General features: G+C 38.6%; 1 protein-coding gene across 8 annotated transcripts in view; it reads left to right on the top strand.

Moving 5' to 3' along the window:
* Nucleotides 1–20,115, top strand: part of RAPGEF5 (Rap guanine nucleotide exchange factor 5) — a 240,791-nt gene that overhangs the window by 62,804 nt on the left and 157,872 nt on the right. For all 8 annotated transcript variants that reach the window (XR_002944583.3, XM_024357764.3, XM_024357769.3 and 5 more), the window contains exon 6: nt 3,787–3,853. Coding sequence is in view for 7 of the 8 variants with exons in the window: in XM_024357764.3 (XP_024213532.1) it covers nt 3,787–3,853 (67 nt within the window). In the remaining variant the exon portion in view is untranslated. The remainder of the gene's footprint in view (nt 1–3,786; nt 3,854–20,115) is intronic.

Genomic DNA, 20,115 nt, shown 5'->3' with positions numbered 1-20,115 from the left:
TCTGGAGGTCTAATGTACAGCATGAGTGGTGATGGGTGTTAATAAGTTTGATTGTGCTAATCACAGTGTATTCACAAATAATCATGTGGCACACCTTGAATAGATATCTTTGTTAATTACATATTTTTAAGTATAAAAAGATTTTGGCTTTATGCTAAGTGAGATGGGAAGTCATTCAAGGATTTTGAGTAGAGGGACATGAACTAACTTACATTTTAGCAAGACTATGCTGGCTTCTGGGTCCAGGTGAGAGATGTTGTGGCTGGGACCACAGTGGCAGTGATGGAGGTGTTGAGACATGGTCAGGTGAGAGATATGTCTTGAAGAGCCAGTAGGATTTCAGGGTGGATACAAGGCAGAGTATGAGAGAAAGGGGTTCAAGGATGACTTCCAGTTGGAAGGATGGAGTTGCCATCAATTAAGGTGACGAAGACTATAGGAAGGGCAGGGCTTTTTGTTATTTTCCTTTTGGGTAGGAGTGGACATAATGATAATGCATCCAGTTTGATGGTTAGAGGGATGAGGGTGGAGGACCATAGGTTTTTGTCATCTCTGCATCCTCACAGTGACACCCTTAGATATTGCAGACCTCTTGAACTTACAGAGACATCTGCCTAGAGCACCAGGACTCAGCACTCTCCCCTGGAGAGTTATCAGTTCTGGCTTGGGGCACTGGTAAGCAGAGACCTTGAAAGGTAACCCAGGGAATTCCTAAAGGAGAGCATCTGTTGGCATAAACCCTCAGGGAGGGATCTTCCTTCCAGGGGTCACTCTATTTCTCTTCTCTTTCTGTCTTACGTCACTTGTCACTGTCATTACCTGCTGATTCCAGTAAGAGTTTCTTTATTTTCTTTCTCTAATCACTGACAAACTAGACCCAGAGCTTCTCTCTCTCTCTCTCTCTCTCTCTCATTCACGAGCAGCACAGCTCCCTTTAGTAATAATGGAAAACATGCAAGTGTTATACTTGCTTTTCCTCTGCTGCATCTGTTTCCTTATTTATTTTGATTGGATAAGTGAGAACTTTGTCTTTCCTGGGTTGCACTGAAAAGTATTTACACACATTAAAACAGGATGTGTTTAAATTTTGTAAAAGGTACATTTGCTGGAGAAAAGAGAGTCTGGTATTTTTGGGCGATTTAGTCTAGAGCTGAGGAGGAGGTTTAAGGTAAAAAGTGACCGTAGTGGTGAAAGAAAGGAGAGTGGCCGAGTATTGCCTTCTCTCTTCTTTCCCCCTTTTCAGGCTCTCCTGCTGTTGCCTGTTGCTACCAGTCCTGCCTTCGTGACCTTCTTTTACGCCAGGTGAGGGACAGTTGCGTGCTGGTGCAGCGGGGCATGGGGCATGTTAGCAGGGAAGGAAGAGCATTTCCGAATTCTAGAGCTCTCAGTGGGCAAGTGAGGAAAATCCTTGAAGGTTTGGAGTCTGGAGAAGAGCAGGACCAGATCTGGGTTTTAGAAAGGTGATCCTGATATCTTTAGGCATCTGGGTACAAGAAGAGAAACCAGAGACAAGCTTGTTAGAAGGTGGTTAAAATAATTTGTTCAAGCGAAGTTGAGAGCCTAGACTGTCAAAGAGGCTTGGCAGGGAAGGAAGGGAATTGAGAGGATCTGGTGACTTCCCAAAGGCCGGAGTGAGGAGGGAAGGGATGGCTCTAGGGTGAACAGGACCCATGATTCCAAGGGGAGAGCTGAGGGCAGGAGGTAAGAGAGGAGTTCAGTGTGAGTTAGGTTGAATTAGCCTGTAAGGTACCCATGTGGGTGAAAATAAAGTTCCTGGAATTGCCACATAGAGCCACTTTGAAGGCAGATGGAAAAACAGGGCAATCTCAGGGGAGAGCCAGAAGCTAGAGAGATACTTGGGAGTTCTGGGCTTAAATCTTGGTGATTGAGGTGATAACAGTGGGATATGGGCTGTGGGACAGCTCTTGGGAGATCATCACTCTGTCCCTCTTACACATATTTCCTTAAGAGATGTTTTTGCTAAGGCATGGTTTGTGCTGGAAGATCAATGAAAGACACTTTTGCTTCCAAACAGGGACTAAATTGTTTGTCACTAAAACAGCAGCAGCTCAACTGTTAGTTACCAGTCTCATATACAAGAGCTTCTCTTGGAATTTTGAGTTCCTTTCAGCAGCTTGTTGAAAACAGATTCATGAGAGAATCTGTGCTAGTGCAAAATACCTCATGCTCGTTAACTAATACTTCGGGTGTCTGTTGGGGCCTGAGAAACATGAAAAGGCACAACCAGCCCATGTGTCACTACAGACACAGACAAAGCAGCAGAAGCCCTTGTTTTGTTCTCTTGCCTCTAGTGCCTTTGGTTCTTAATTTCCTGTCTTTTCAGTCACCTCAGCTTAATCACATAAATCTGGTTTGGTGGTTGAGGTTATAAAGCGTTTCCAGTCTGTTCTCAGTATAACCACAGAAGCCTTGTGAATAGAGAATCTTAATAATAAAGCTTGTTCGAAATACTCATCATCCAGGTAACCTTATTAAAAAAAGATCCCAAGTTATAATGCTCAGTTCCCACAGTTTTTATTGGGCAGATTGTTAGCAAGCATCTCGAACACTTTGCTGCATGAGCGCTTAAGTTATTTGACAACATCAGCACTGCTTCATACCTGTATCTTGCAATTTTTGTAAAGGCAGTGGTTTGTAGTGCATTGCTGTGATTTGAAGGGTGGGACTTTCTTTCTGGAAAAGGGTTTAATAACATTTACAGAAACAAGAAGGCAATGCCAGAATTGATCCAACTGGCATTTCCTTTCTTAAAGAGCTGCTTTTCAGCTGTCCCATGAGCTGGGAGAAGCCCTCCTGCCCCATAAGGCTGGCGTTACAGCTGACACACTGTAGTTACTGAGATTGAAATCAATCGCTGGACTGTGATGCTGTTAATACTGCTCTGCAGGGCAGTTACCTCCAATCCCCCCTCCGCCCCCTGTCCACAGCATACATTGAAAGGGATTGCTTGTGGAAATAGATCTTGGAGACAATTTTATATATTCAATTGCATTAGTCAATTTTTTTCTTTGACCAAACTAGGAAAAAATGTAGTTTATAAGATTGTTCTTAAGAAGTAGATAATTTTGTCTGTTAGAATATACATTTGGTGAAGTCTTTTTTCATGAATTAAGTTAAAAAGATCGTTTTCCCCAAACAAACAAACAAACTGATCTTACATTGTTACACATCTCATTAGTTATTTAACACGTGCATAATATTCTTAGCTTCTTAGCTGGGCGGTAATCTCTTGAGAAAGCAAATACAAAGCTATACAAAACTTCTGCATTTTTGTATTCCTCATAATTCCCATAGTGGTATTAGGCCTATAATAATACCGTTTTATAGTAAGTTTGTTTTGGCTAAAACTCAATTTCAGTGGAAAGTTCACATTTCATATTTTCAAAATCTGGATTCCATTTAAATTTAGAGGAAATTTCAGCACTTAACCACCTTTTATTTGCATCTACCTTCTGTGCAAGCCCATATATTTTACAACTGGCATGTCAGGGTTATTCTGCTGTATCATGGGGTGAGTAATACCCCATCCTCAGGATTCAATTGGTGCATTGTAAAGAGTTTCTTGCTAATTGATTTTGTGAGAACATTTGGCCTGCAAGAGGATTATGTTCCTATGGAGTTACCATCACAACCTTTGTTATTTTCATGAGTACTTTTGCTAATATAATAACAATGACATTATTTGCCCTTTATTCTTCCTAACTTGGTAGATAAATTCGAGCAACTAAAACTGAAAAGTAATTTGTTCTTTTTTTTTTTCCAAAGGTCTCATCAGAAAATTGAAGACTCCGAAGAAAGCAGTGATGAAATACTTGTGCGTCTAACATCTGCGGTAAGACCATGCAATTTTCCTGCCTAGGGGTGCAGAAATAATGAAGCTGGGGTTCTAGAAGGGAAGTTCTTTGGGTGATGGTGTAGAGAGAGATTTTCCCTGTGGCTGCTCATCATTGTGGGAGGTATGAGGCAAGGCAGAGGGAGACAGTGGCTTTGACTTTCTATATGGGGATGGAGCCTCCCTTCATGAGATCATAGATATTTCTGGTGGAAAGTTCCTGCAACCTTTGTGGAGGTGGAGGTGTAGTATCTGATTTTTTAAATACAGTATGCGTTAACCTAGGAAAGTTGTGACCTGCTACACAAAGGAGAAAAGACTCTTTCATTAGGGAAAAAAAAGTATTACTTCAGCCAAAAAAGGCCAGGTCGCTAGTTTTTAATGTACCATATTGCAACATTTTCATTGTGGTTTTTAAAGCTATTGATTAGACTTTGTAATTGGTTGAAGTAGAGTTCATGGCTTTCTTCATAGGAAAAGCTGACTGTGGTCACTAATCCTTGAGTTTCAGTTTTTGACAGGCTCTAGCAATCCTACATCACCGAACTTGCACCTATCGACTTGGCTGTTTGGAAACTTTTCTAGCCTTCCCCAAAAATTATTTAGTTCTGCTTTAACTCCATTATTAAAATGGTAATTGCTGAAAATCATGGTTGATTGGGTTATGTGTAAGGATGAAACTGGTCTGTACAGAGTTTTATACACTAGGTCTTGTCAACTGGGCACAGCTTGAAGATTGAAAGTGTCTTTCCTACTCTTCTGGAATGCAGCTTAGAAAAGTAATTTTTTATTAAATATGTGTGTTCATTTGTTGTCACACTGCTTTAAAGAACTACCTAAGACTGGGTAATTTATAAAGGAAAGAGGATTAATTGACTTACAGTTCCACATGTTTGGGGAGGCCTCAGGAAACTTACAATCCTGGTGGAAGGGGAACCAGGTACGTCTTGCATGGCAGCAGGAGAGAGAGAGAGTGAGAGTGGGTAGGAGGAAGTGTCACACACTTATAAAACCATCAGATCTTGTGAGAACTCACTCACTATCATGAGAACAGCATGGGAAACTGCCCCCGTGATACAATCACTTCCCCCCAGGTCTCTCCCTAAACACCTGGGGATTACAATCCAAGATGAGATTTGGGTGGGACTCAAAGCCTAATCATATCAATATGATAATCAATGGTGTAAAAAACATGAAATGGAATCTTGACAGCATATTTTGAAAACATATTTAGAACTTTTTGGTTTAAAATATTGACCAAAAAGCAGTGCCTGTGGTGTGCATAATTATAATTAGCCATCTGTTTAAAAAGCATTCACTATGGGCCAGAAACTGTGTTAAACGTTGTGTGTTTGTGTGTACACACACATACATACACATTCTGCTAAGCTGTACTGTACAACAGCACTATGAAGTAGGTGGTATTATGTCTATTTTATAGATACGAAAGCTTACAGAGTTTGAGTAGCTTGCCTAAGGTCATTCAGCAAGAAAGAACAAAACAAGAGTCAGAACTCAGAATTTTTATCTCCAATATTCTCCTACTATGCCTCATTTAAAAATATATAATAAATAATGTAATGTAGTTATTGGGATAGTTTCAGAAGTGATAAAGACATGTATGATTTGGTTCCTATAGCCACACCAAGAAGATAAGACAGATATATTCAGAAGGCTAATATATAAAGGAGTTGGAAATTGTGCACAAAGAAAGGTGGTGAATAAAGAAAGGTGGTGAATAAGTAAAGTCGTAAATTCAAGACCACAACAGAAAGCTTCACTGCAGACACTGGACTTGAACCACCATTGAAAACAGTCAGGATTTCGAGATGATAATTAGGAGGATGTGTATTCTAGCTGTGGAATTTATTGTGGGCAAGCATAGGAATGAGAAAGTACAATGAAAAAATGTAAGTAGACCCACCAAGTTAGAGAAGAAGGTCCTGGTTAAGAAAAATGAAAGATTTTTTTGAACAACAGATTAATGCGATGAAATAGATGTTCAAGAGTGAAGATAAGTTGAAGATAGGGAGATTGGTTAGAGGCTGTTGAAAACCTAGTTTATGGTGGTTTTTGTGGGAACCAAAAGAAAGATGACTTCAAAAAGGAATACAAAGAAATTAATTTTTTTAAGATTGAGACCATCCTGGCAAACACGGTGAAACCCCGTCTCTACTAAAAATACAAAAAATTAGCTGGGCGTGGTGGCGGGCACCTGTAGTCCCAGCTACTCGGGAGGCTGAGGCAGGAGAATGGTGTGAACCTGGGAGGCAGAGCTTGCAGTGAGCTGAGATAGCGCCACTGCAGTCTGGCCTGGGCGAAAGAGCGAGACTCCGTCTCAAAAAAAAAAAAAAAGAAAAGAAAAGAAATTGATTTTTAAAAAATCAGTATGAGTGGGTAAAGGTGGAGGAGTGAGATAACTGAAGTTCTGAACTTGCATGATTGGGGACATGATGATATTCTTAGGAAGTTGAGTAAATTATGCAGTAAGGTAGGTGATTTTGGGGGATATGTTGCATTTGAGGAGATAAGAACAGAAATATGCAGGAAACATCTGGAGACAAGAGTCTGAAGCTCAGAGAGCTTCTGGAAGCCAGTCACGGAGAAGTTGCAGATTGAAGACCCGAGTAGAAGATAGAGTCTGGGGAACAGCCATAGGCAGAGGGCAGTAGGGAGACGAGAGGACAGTGAGAGGAAATGGAAATAACTGAATGGTTTATACCATGAAGGTCACATTCAAAAGACCCTCTGAAAAGGAAGGGATGGGCAGCAAAGTGTTCACTGTGGATTTAGTTGACATAATCTTGCTGGAAAAATCCCCAGGCTAAAAGACTGAAGAAAATGAGGTAAGATGCTGGAGTGGTATTTAGAAATGAAAATAAATGGCAGAGAGGAGAATTTCATCTCTTCAACTGGGGGGCAATCGGCCTGCAAAATTGAAAATATCCTGTACTGAGATTAAGGGCCTTGATTCTTATTTCTTCCAACAATGTGACCTTGGCCAAGATGAGTGGTTGGACTAGACAGTTGCTAAGTTCCTTCAAGTTCTAAAATTCCATTGTTCATTCTAGAAGCATTTGTTAATGGACAGTGGGACTCAGTCTACCTCTTCATAACATAGTTGTTCCTGTTGACAATGGCATATAAACTTTGTTATCTAGGTGATAGTGTGTGCAGAAAGATATTTACCTATATCACTTAGGGAACAGTTCTCATCTACTGTGACCCCTAATCATGATAAAGGAAAGCAGAAGTGACGTCTGTAATACAGAGTTGCCAATGTACTCTTTGAGAGTCTGTGTTTTTGGGGGTATTGGAATGGGACAGTGGTTTCCAGCAGTACAGTCAACTGTGCCCTCTTGTATATTCACCATTTTTATTCAAATGTGGGATTTTTGCATGTGACTATCTTAGAAAATTTCTCATTTCTTTAACCCCAGTAGTTTATTTGCTGGTTCCCTCTTAGGTTCATCAGGAGGAAAAGTCCTGTCATCTAAAAATATATTATCTGAAATTTTACTCTGGAAGAGGATACACATGAGTTTTCATATTGAAGGAACATGAGAAGATGGTGCATGTGTAGAAATAAGAATGTCTTTATAATTCAGTCAAATGTAGGGTTGTTAAATGTACATAAACATGAGCAATTAAAATGTTCCAGCCATGTTTCTAGTGGTCTTCAGGAAAGAGCCATCTTTCCAAGTGTCAGACATACAGAAACCTAAACAGTGAAACTCTGTAAGAAGTTTTCAGCTTAAGGAAAAAGGACATGGCTGTAATGGTCCCTTTCCATTACATAAAGTCTACAAAAACACTCTAGGAATTATCTGGAAGCAGTGTGACTTTCCGCATTCTAACTTATCACCTTAGCCTCCTTTCTAATATCCTCTGGTGCTACACATTTTGTTAACTTGGAAACCTCTTTTCATCGACTGCAAGTCTCTGTTGCTGTGATAAAGCTGGCAGGCCAAGAAGGGCCTTTGAATGACACAGCTCATCAGTTTCCACCCTTGAAGTTCTGAGCATTGTTTTATTTTTAAACATGAATTCTTCCAGTGTTTGTGACAAATAGAGTATTCAGAATTGATCAGACAAATTTAAAATATTCATATTACAACCCAGGGGTCTGCTTGCTCAAACCTAAAGTAAATATGGGGAAGTTTTTATGGTGAATTATGTATTACTTTCAAAGCCACAGTTCTTAAGGATGTAAATTTAGGAAATCAGCTAAACTTTGAAGCATTTAAAAGATCTGAGAAGTACTTGGGAAGCATCCAAAGACAGGAAATAGAAACATGAACATTCTTAAATAGGAGATAAAAACGTATTCTAGACTTCCATCTCATATTTACTTAAAATCAACAACCAGAACAAAACCTATTAGGTTGTTTCTGTTTTTTAAGGCTAAGTTTTTATGTTGGAAATTGTAGAAATAGAAAAGACAAACATCTCATCTGGGTTTGAATGAAATTTGTGACTTTTGTTCATAGTCTAATTGTCAAACACCTGAGGTGATGTGAGTTAGGCTAAGTTGTGCATTGTTTATATTAGATGCCTATTTGGTAAGATGGGTATGTGGGAGGTCCTTATAAAGGGACAGGGAGCATGTCATGTGTCCTCTATGCTGCTAGATTCAATGAAGTCAGCCATCACATGGATGGTGAAAGAGAAGAGAGTCTGAGTGTCTGGAATAAAACATTAACCCGGTGGTGGTGGTGGGGAATTTATGTCTCTCTCTTAAGAGATAAATTAAAATTACAATTTGGGTGTTCAGAATTTAGGAAGAGAGCTCCATGGGGTTGAGAAAAACACTTGATACTCTTGGATCATGTAACCGGGCACTCTTACACCCTTGTGTTCCATGTCAGAACTCACCCAGTTTATAACTTTTATCCATTTAGATGTTTCTATTTGTATGGTTCTTCTCTGTCTTCTGGCTCATTTTCTTTGGTTCATCCAACTTTCTTGTGGGATCTCTGCCTTGGATGCATTTAGTGGTGTTTTCTAAATTCCTTTTCATAAGGGCTTTTCATAAGGGCTTCAGGTATCCCTCCTCTGAGAAATACCACTGGACTAAAATCTTACTTGCCAGTCAAGTCCTGTCTCATCTTTCACCTGAAACTTCAGTCATTTTCTTTGAAGGGTGTATCTTTCACAGTACTCTATCTACAGCCTTTCTTCATCCAGAGAGGTTATAAAATGACAAGGATTCCTTTAGTTTGTCCTTCTTGGTGACTCTACAATTTGGATTTGATATATTGGAGAAATTCATCTTTGAACAAGAATTGTTATTTTGGACAGGAATTTGTTGTTCAGTAGCTGAATAACATTGACAGCTTCTTTGATTGGAAACTTTTAAATTCATACTGGTTCAGTAATAGCATGAGGTTTGGGTTTTGATGAATCTTTAAAAAGAGAAGTTTAGAGACTTGTTTAAGAGATTGTGTGCCAAGTCAGCAAGGTCTGGGGGTAATCTTCGTTGAATGAAAGTTGGGGGGATTTGTCATGTTGAATACAGATGGTCCTGACCATGATGGTCTGATGTAACAATTTTTCAACTTTGTGGTGCTATAAAAATGAGACACATTTGGTAGAAACTGTACTTCAAATTTTGAATTTTGATTTTTTCCTAGGCTAGCAATATATGGTAGGATACCCTCTCGAGATGCTGGGCAGCAGCTGTGAGCCGCGGCTCCCGGTCAGCTGCATGGTCACCAGGATAAATGACTGGTACTCCACACGGTGCTCTGTGTTGCCAAATGAGTTAGCCCAGCTGTAGGCTGATGTGAGCGTTCTGAGCATGTTTAAGGCAGGCTAGGCTAAACTAAGATGTTTGGTAGCTTAGGTATATTAAACAAATTTTTGACTTACAATCATTTTAATTTATGATGGGTTTATTGGGATGTAACCCCATCATAAGTCAAGGATCATCTGTATGTGATAAGCACAATTGAGTGATGAATTTCTATCACATTTAGAAATATATTTTTCTAAAAATGCAAAAAAATGGATTTCTATTCACCCTTCTTCCTGGCTAGCTGCCTTTTTCTTCCTGGAGAATGCAGAAATGGAGTGTAGGTAATCCCTTCCCTTAGACTATCGCAGCCTGATCAGACATGGCTGTTCAAAGAATAAAAGTTACACCCCCAGTGAATGACAAGCCTTCTTTCTGGCTGCCACAGGATCATGAACATCTTGTTACCTTATATTTCTTATTTCTAGGGAACATAAAATTCCTACTTGGAATCCTTAGGCTGGCTCCAGTCCTTCCGGTGGCTTAAGAGCTACTATATGATTTGGGGAAGGGCCAGGCAGATTGAGTTTTGAGGGAAAGTGTCAAGTGAGACCGGAGAAGACGGATCTAGTTCCAAGGGGCATTAAGGAAGCACCAGTGGAATTGTAGCATATTCTGGTAGCAACTTTTTTCTGTGGTTTATACGGAGCCATAGGACTTGATACTACCTTCTCTTCTTGTGTTTCAATCTGTCCTCATCCAATGGGCCTTGGGCTATGGACTGTCAGTCTCTAGGATCACGTGGAATGCTGGTTAAAGCTCCTTCTGTATCCTTTGGTAGGATCTCAGAGTAACACGTCACAAACCTATACCTGTCAATACCCGAATAGATTGCTGAATAGTGTATTTCTATTGCTTGTCAATAAAAAATTCTTATATGTTCTGTCTATTACGTATCTTCGTCCTGGTAATAGATCCCCAAATACCATAATATACAGGTTTGCACATGCACACACACACACACACACACACACACACAACTTTTTAAAAGTTAATTGCTAAGCCATCATCTCTAATTCCAAAGAAACTATCAAAATCTACCCAGATTGTGTGGTAACTTAATTTTTAACTCTAGCCCTGAGAGTTTGGTTTTGGTAAGCAGGATGATACATACTGGATTGCCTATTGAAATGAAGCAATGCAGGGCAGGGGGAAATTTATCTTTATGTGTTCAGAAAGATGTAAGTGTGCAGAACTCATTTAAGGGTAAAATGCCTCAATGAATCTCTTAGGAATAGGGAAAGAGGATTGTGCGTGTTTGCATACATGTATGTTATGATATTTGAATATCTGTTTCTGAGATGAAAATCACTTTGATATGCAATACCCATGGAAAATATAGACTTTCTATTGACAAGAAATAGAAATATACCATTTGACTCTCAATTAGGATATTGAGAGTCATGGGTTTGTGAAGTGTTAATGTGAAATCTTCTTTGAAAGAAGCCAACGGAGCTTTAAAAGGATGATCCATGAATGTTTCATATTTGGCTTCTTCTTTGTGCATTTCTTTAAAATAGAACTTCTTATAGCTGCTTTAGATGAAATGTAAGTTTTGCATACTTCTGTCAGTGTTATAGCTTTGTATGGTATGCCCATATATAGAGGAGAACCAGGAGGCATATAAAACAGTGAAAATTACTTGAATTTTTTGGTGGTGATGGAATAAGACAAATTTTAAATTAGTTTCTGTTATTTTATATTGTTGTAAAAATTATAATATAATGACATTTTATGTGGATACTGGGTAGAAATAGTGTGAATTCATTTCCTATGTTTGTAAATGTCAAATGAGAAGTCTGACAGTGAAATAACAGTACTGTGGATTATGCTTTGCAGTTTCCTTTTTATTTAGTTGACATTTGTATTATTTAACTTGAATATAAAGACTTTATCATTTTTTTTAAATGCAGATTAGAAAAGTGCCTATAATGAAATGACCCAGAAATAAATTATTATTACTTGCTAGGTTATTTTTCGTGTGCATGTGTGTGTGTGTGTGTGTGTATTTTTTTACAGAATAATTTTTTTTTTGCAGAAAAACCCTAAATATTTTATTTTGTGTTCTATACTTTTTATTTAATATGTTCTGGGAGCTAAAAGCACTGGCCACAACATATTTAGTGATTCTGTAGTATCCCATTACACAGATTTAAAATCATTTTCTTCTATTTTGAACATTGTGATTTTATTTTCACTCTTTTGCTGTTATGAACAGCTCAGAGATGAACTTCTTTGTGGGGAAACCTTTGAAGAGACTTGTTTGCAGTTGTTAATGCATTATCCTGCATTAACGCATTAGACCAAGTGAGAAATGGGTAAGAGGCTAAGAATGGCTAATATTTGTTAACTTCTTACCTTGCACAGGCATTTTGATACTTTTTGTCGTACATTGTCACATTTCAGTCTCACATGACAGGGTGTATTACTATTGCATTGGAGAGATGAAGCATTTGAGACAGGCGTTATTAATTAAGAGTCCATATTAAAAATAATATCTATGTGCGTTGAAAACACAGTTTTCCACATTATCATCACTTAAAACATTTTATATTTACTGAATAGATTTTAACAGGTTGGGTAGGGAATGTAATTGTGGAATTCTCTCCTAATTTGAAGGATTTTATGAAATGATGCCCATGGAATTATATTAAATAGCATTTTAATTTTTAACCTATTAGAAATTATAAAATAGTGGTAAACATGGCTAAATGATTTAGCAGTTTAGAAGTTTATTCAGACTGGTTATCAGGTTTTGTGATTCCATTGTGTGAATTCAGAGGAAAAAAAATACAGCTTGGTCCATGTGTGCAAGGAGCTTACCATGTAGAGGTGAATAGCTGTAAAGGTTCTCTGTGGTGAATACAAAGTACTGTGGAGGTCAAAGTAAAAAGTCATTGTGCTCAGTTAGGGTTTTAAAATAGGTCCCCTGGAGAGGGGGGAATGGCTTGAATGATACGTTGAATATAAAGGACAGTATGAATGAATAGAAAATATTAATAGCAATCTAATTAGAAAGAATAGCATGAGTGAAAGAGCCAAGATGGGATATGTTTGAGGAATGGCCATCATTTCTGTTCAGCAGAAGTCTATGATGCATAGAAGGCAGTAATAAAGAATCCGTGTATCCGGTGGGCAGAGCGAAGTGTCTACTAAGGTCTAGAATTGCAGAGGGAGAGGTTAAGATTTTATGTGGTAGACAGAAATAGCCAGTGAGGCTCCTGAGAGGATTGGAATGTGCTATAAGAAGCTTTATGTAGTAACATCTTTGTCAGATGCGTTAGAATAACGAAGGAGAATGAGGTTTGTAAGTTAACCCAGGAAACCCTGTTGGCTATCTTGGTTTCATTGAACTCATCTCAATTCAGCTGAACAGATAGCCACATTGTATCTCCTCACCACATGTTCTGCAGTGTACCTCAGTAATTAAAATGAGGAAGTATTACAGTTAATTGGAATTCTTCAGTTTGAGAACATCATGGTTGGTTTATTTGGAACAAGGATAGAAGGGAAGACGGCTTTAGATATTATCTTCTTCACCAGGTGCAGTGTGGATCACACTTGTAATCCCAGCACTTTGGGTGGCTGAGGTGGGCAGATTACTTGAGCCCAGGAATTTGAGAGCAGCCTGGACAACAAAGTGAGAACCTGTCTCTACAAAAAATACAGAAATTAGCTCGATGAGGTGGCGTGCACCTGTGGTCCCAGCTGCTCAGGAGGCTGAGGTGGGAGGATGGCTTGAGCTCGGAAAGCAGAGGTAGCAGTGAGCTGAGCTCGTACCACTGCTCTCTAACCTGGGTGACAGAGCCAGACCATGCCTCAAAAGAAAAAGAAAGAAATCATCTTCTCCAATTCCCTTGTATTACGGATAAGAATAGGAAGACCCATGGCAATTAAAAGAATTGCTCAGAGACCCCAGAACCCTATTTGTGTTTAGAGAGCAAGAGAGAAGAAAGGGTCTGTCAGGTAAAAATGCAGACTATAATTTTATTCATGTTTTTCACATTTGCTCTCTCTCCCAATCCTAAGCCAAAGGAGGAAGTTATGGAACCAGTCTTAAAGTCAGAAGTATATTTTCAGGCAATATTCTTTTTTTCTTCTTCACTAAATTTTGAATTTCACACTGCCTAAGATTACCCCAGCATTGGAGATGAGCAGGCACTGCTTCCTCACCTAGATTGTTTAAATGAAATTTAGTTAGGCTGACATTCTAGATGTCAGAGATTAAACTCATACTGCAGCATCAGCTCAGGATGTAAGAGAAACATTCCCAGACATAAAACAAGGAAAAGGGGATAAAGTTAAGAGGGAAAAAAGAAATAAGTGGCTTTTGTACCTATATGTTTCCAGTCTCATTATAAAACCAAGTATATACATATGAATGATTCATTAAATGAACTAGTCTCAACAAGATTAAAGCAGGAAAAAATTTACCCTTTTTTACCAGTTTCCTCGAATAAGTTCTGACTGGTTCATTCCCACTCCTGGGTGAATCTTTATGCAGATCTATAGCTTTTTTCAGCTTTCTCAGAGCAGTCTCTATTTCTTCAGATATTTAAAAGTCCATTTGAGTCCAGTATCAGAGCTTCAATCTTCCATCCACTTCAAAGCATCTCCTTTCCCCCAACCTGAGCCTGGGAAAAGGGCCAGGGTTGGTTTTGTTGACATTTCCCATCATATTTTTCTGTCTTTTCCCTACTTCCTCCTCTGCTTCACTGTGCTGCTTCTGGCTCAGCCAGGGTTTGAGAGGCTAGAGAGAAGAGACGCCATATCAAGAAAGGTCTTTCTTGACTGCTACAGTTACAATCCGGCCTCAGGGTTCTCGTGTGAGAGTTGTAGAAATCTCTTCTTTTTCCTGTATGAGTCCATTGTGTGGATTGGTGGATATTCCTATGTCTAAAGAGCTCTGGATTATAATTCCATGGCCCTGTCATTTCCTCTTCTTCTGAAACTTTAGGACTGTTCCTCCAGCCTCTGGCTTCCTTCTCACAGTTTTCTTCTATTGGGGTCACCCTACCTTTTCGGGAGACCTGTTTCCAAAATGACCTATACCCAACTCTCTACTGGCACATAGGAAGCACGAGGGCATTATTGTCCTGTCAAACCCTGGAAATGGAGGCCATCCCAACACAGCACAGCTTTTTTCTCTTTCTCTGCCTCCATATGCTCCATTTGCCAGCCCTCTTGGACTTTTACAGATGAGAGCAGTCCCTAAACTTTAGGAACAAATGCCAGCCAATTCAAGTGATTAAGACCCCTGTCATTTGACTTGAAGTCTGTACGTATGTATAATATTTATCCTTGTAGCACTCCAGCAACTCCCTGTAAATAAATGGTCTTTGTTGATCCCTCCTGAATAATCTTCAAGTCTCCCTATTAATTCCTTGAAGTGGGTGAAGGGACGAGGGTTGCCGACATGGTTTTACAGAATTTTGCTGCTTCAGGACTAATGGAATCTGTGGGGGTGCACCTAGCTCTATCTTTTGGAGGTCTGAGCACTTTTCACCAATTGTTCTTGACTTTGGGTTTCAGTGAAAATGCTGAGACCACAGGACAAATCTCATTTAATATCCTCTTACCTATAATACTAATATGAAACTATGCATAAGAATATATTATATCTTAGTAGATAACAGAGCAAGTTTTCAAACTTAATAGATCCTATGCCAATCATGAAAAATTAAAACACCATTTTAATTTAATTTGAATTTGGATTAGAAGAAATATCAAGGAATAAAGTTCAACTTTTTAAAAAGCATCTACAGGTAGGAAAGTTCTGTAAGTGGATTAACACTTAATCTACTTAAAACTGTGTATTGAGAGTCAGGACAAACACACGTGGGGTTCTGAGAATTGAATGGGCAAAAGACAGTTTTAAAAATAGATGCTAAAACCTTCCAAAAAACTATTACTAGGCTCTTCTAGTTGTATAACAAAAATTTGCTCTTTAAAACAGAAGAGCCTATGGATTCAGTGGAATATTAGTAGCAGGTTTCAGTGGTTTGTAAAGAGGTTTGAATAGGCTATGTAGCTGGGTAAGGAATTATAAACACATATAAGAGATCTGTGTGCATATATGAACTTAAGTTATTCTAGATTATCTTCACAAAAATTATGGAACTTGAAGAGCTTATCTATGCAGGTTACTACAGGTCAGATACAAAAGGCACTATGCACATAAATTAAGTCAGTGAATACATGGAAAATATTTGGAACAGTGCCCAGGTACATAATAAGTTCTATGGAAGTGTGTGTTTTGTTGTTTTATTATTTTATATTCTGTACTCAGTGTAGAGGATTAAGGCATCTAGTATAGAACTGAAGTAGGTGACCTTTTTATAATTTCTGGCCTGCAGTTCTGTGATACCAATACTTTTCCTAAAATCAACATTATTGGCATGAACCATCTATTGACAATAGATAAAATAATATGGTAAATAAATTTTTATAGCTCATAGCTAATAATTAGCATCATGTTACATGCAGTGAGTGAATTTAGGATTAGCTCTTTGGACACTGGGACTGGGGATGATTTTTCCTCATCTACTTTTATCCATTTTCTGAATTTCAAACATAAACCTACATTACTATAAATTACCCAACAAAAACCACAAAAAAGTGATTTTGTTTAAAAATTAACATAAGTATAAATTATAGATTTTCCAGATTACACACACTGTGTGGTGGTGATGAGATGTAAAAAATCAGAAAAGTTATGGACGTCTTGATAATTAAGGTTAGCTCCACGCAGAAACTGGAATGCAGGCTTTGTCTAGATAAGGGAAAGAAAAGAACATTCTAGATAGATCGTAAGACTTGAGAGACATCTCAAGGGGTGAAAATGGAGGCAAATAAATGAGTTAATTTGAGATGAATTTGGGGCCCTGGTTGGGACTTTCGGGTACAACTGGAGAAAGTTGTAAAGGGAAAGAGAGTTTGGTGTAATCTAGTGAAGATTTTATAGCAAGTAAATCATGTTCCAGAGCTAGGCTGTATTAGCAAGTGACTTTAAGGCCCTAACAAGGTGTTGAGGGATTGTTTTTCAGGATCCGTGTCATTCTGTAACGGGTAAAATGGTCCCCCAAACATGAATACCACACTTGGTACCTGCACATATTACATTACAGGGCAAAAGGTGCTTTACAGATATAATTAAGGCTACAGACCTAGATTGTCAGTGTGGACTCTGTCTAATCATATGAGCTTTTAAAATAAAGGAGAGAACTTGCTTTTGTGGGAGTCAAAGCGATATGGCAGAAGTCAAGGTGAAAGAAATTCTGAGCCTAAGAAGGGGTCATCATGTCATTGCTGGCTCTGAGATGTAGGAGCCCATGTGCAAAAACCAGAAAGAGGGCCCTAGGAGCTGTGGGCAGCTTCCGGGTGACAACCAGCAAGGAAACAGGTACCTCAGCCCTACAGACGTAAGAACTGGATTCTGTCAATGACCTGCATGAGCATGGAAGAACATGCTCCCCTAGAGCTTCCAGTTAGGAGTGCAGCCCAGCAGGTACTTTGCTTTGGGCCTTACACGAGGCCTTGTGAGAAGCAGAGAACCCAGTTGAGGCACCCTGTAACTGGACTTTTGACCTATACAAATATGAAATAATAAGCGGATATTAAGCAGTAAAATGGGGATAATTTGCAATGGAAGAGATACTAAACTAATGCACATTTCTTGTTAAATACAAGAATTTGAATTTGGATTTGAATTTGAATTTGAACCCATAATCTCCTGATTCTAATACAGCAGTTCTCTTTTGAATGTCAGAAGCTGCCAGGGCGCAGCTACTTAAGTTGATTGATACCTCTGACGTTTCAAAGTGAATTTTGAAACCTGAAGTCTGTCCTTCATACATTTATAAAGGCTTCAGAATTCTATAGAAATCTAAAAGTTCATTTTTAAAGTAAAGTCTGAAAGTAAAGTCTGAAAAAGCACTTTAAGCACTGTTTACACATTTTCACTGAAATGCTTCAGCCTCTTTTATTCTAGTTGCAATGGGACTGGGCTAGGTAGGTGAAATATAATAAATGGAGGAAATACTGATTGTGAAAGAGTTTATAATTTAGGTGGAAGAAAGGGCTTAAACATATGCAATATTAAAGCAATTAAAGACTGGATATGTCCTTCTGTCATTCAGGTCAACTATATTCTAATAATGTGATGAGGATGATAATAGCTAACACTCAAATAGCACTTACTCTGTGTCGGATCAGTCAGTCCCGATGATTTATACATGTTAATTCGTCTAAATCTCACAACAATCCTATGAGGTAGAGGACTGTGATTCCACCCCACCGTCAGGAAGCTACAGCTTCTCTCAAGGTTGGCATAAAATAATTAGAGATTCCCTACTCTTGTTTTAGATTTTTGGATCTCGGGTTCTGAATCTTTTTCTTCTAGGAGGCTTCACTTGTTAGCAGTTTTTATGCGTAGAATTTCTAGCTGGAAACAGTCTTCGCTAATCTGAGTTTATCCCAATATCAGTCTTTGTAATGTAACATCCCTACAAGGTTCTACAGGAATCTGTCCCTACAAATGAGAGATTGCTACCATAGAAGATCCCTAGAATGTCTGGGACTTCACTGTTGATGTAGTTACACAGTTGCTATAGTTTATAATCTTACCTCCAAAGGGCACGATGATTGAGAAAAGATATGTATGGAATGGTGTGTAACATAGAATAAAAGACATAGTAAGGCATGAGTTTAAAAATTATATTATGGCTTTGGAGATGCTTTGTTAAATAAACTATATCATGAAAATCCACCTGAGAATCATTTATGAGCTTTTTGTAGATTGAATAATACACTGGGTCTACCAGAAAACAACAAAAAAAGTAACTTGAGACATAAAAATTAAAATTTTAATGATGTAAACATAATGTTTTATTTTATTATTACAACAAAAATTAAAATGTCTAATATAGACTTATTTCTTTAAAATACATTTTATATACAAATTTTTATTTATCAGGAAATTCAGGTAGCTCAGCAGTTAGGGCTTCAGAGAAATTACCAATCAGAGGTTGTAAGAGCAGCTTTGAAAACTGAAGACACAGATACACCTGCTCTTTTGAAAAGATGTTAGTGTCATTAGCCTGTTCTTCTGAGTTCTTGTAAACATCTATAGTTTCTTCTGTTGTTTGTACCATGAAATTCATGAGATTTCCACGACAAGAAATGGTTTCCAACAGTTATTTTTTATCTATTCGTTCAGATTTGTACCACCTCTATTTCTGTCAGGTGGATTAGATGGCCGTAACATCACCAACTGTTCAACTGCAGGCTGACAGATGTCACCAACTCCCAGGTGACATGAACAACCCCCATGGTCTCCAAAGAGAACATGCTTGTTCTCTTTTGGTAGTGGGGTGATTAGGAAATGAGACATTCTTAAAACAAATCTTTAGAACGATCCTTGGGGCACTTCTGATATATACCTTCCCATGTAAAACATCTCCTATTGAATCTCACAAATTCAATAGACCATTTCCACTGTGGACAGTTCTGGGTATTTGAAGTTTCTTATATTGAGCTAAAACATGTCCTTTTGCAACTTCTCTCCATTGGTCTGAATTTCAGCCTCAGACTTTGAAATACTTGACGTTAATGATCATGTTCCCCCTACACCTTCTCAGTAACAACTGTAAACATTTTACTTGTGTTCTTGATCACAAATGTATGTACCAGGAATGGTGCCAGGAGTCAGGTTCATAATGATGAATAAAGAAGTCCATTTCAGCGGGCTTATAAACTAGTTTTGGAGCCCTCCAGCTAAAGAGGAGATTTCATTAGAGTGTGATACATGCTATAATTGAAACAATTATAGAGTGCTATTGGAGTATAAACAGGACTTCACACAGGAGAGGTGAGTGGCACTCAGGAGAAGATGGTACCTAAGTTGGGATCTGAAGGGTAAGTAAGTGACAGCCATACAAGGTGGGGAGGTGGGGAGGCATTCCAGACAGAATATGTGAAAAGACCTGGGGCAAAGAGAGAGCATAGTCCATCCAGGGAATAGCAAATGCCATATTTTAATAAGCTTCGAGCATGGATTTTGGAAGGAGGAATGGAGATAGAGATGATACTGAAGATCCGACCAGAAGAACACTATATATGCAGTATCAGACATTGGACTCTGTCATAGTGTCATGGAGAAATCTTTGAAGAGTTTTTTGGGAAAAGATATAATATTATAAAATTTATATTTTAGGATGATTTAGTCTGACTGCAGAGTAGAGAATGATGTGGGATGGAGAGAGAAAAATTAGAGACAGAGGCCTGAGTAGGAGACAGTGATGGGCTGAGCTAAATCAGGGATACCTTACTTCCTGGCTTGGACTATGGTGTCTGATGGTGCCATTCATGGAGCAGATTTGTGGAGTGCAGTGGAATTGGTAAAAAAGTGACTTCAGTCTAGGTTCAGTGGCTCACTGCTGTAATCCCAGTACTTTAGGAGGCTGAGGCA

Source organism: Pan troglodytes, chromosome 6, assembly GCF_028858775.2.
Source record: "Pan troglodytes isolate AG18354 chromosome 6, NHGRI_mPanTro3-v2.0_pri, whole genome shotgun sequence".
Lineage (NCBI taxonomy): Eukaryota > Metazoa > Chordata > Mammalia > Primates > Hominidae > Pan > Pan troglodytes.
Note: the sequence above shows the minus strand (reverse complement) of the source record. Positions and strands in the feature narration are given on the sequence as shown.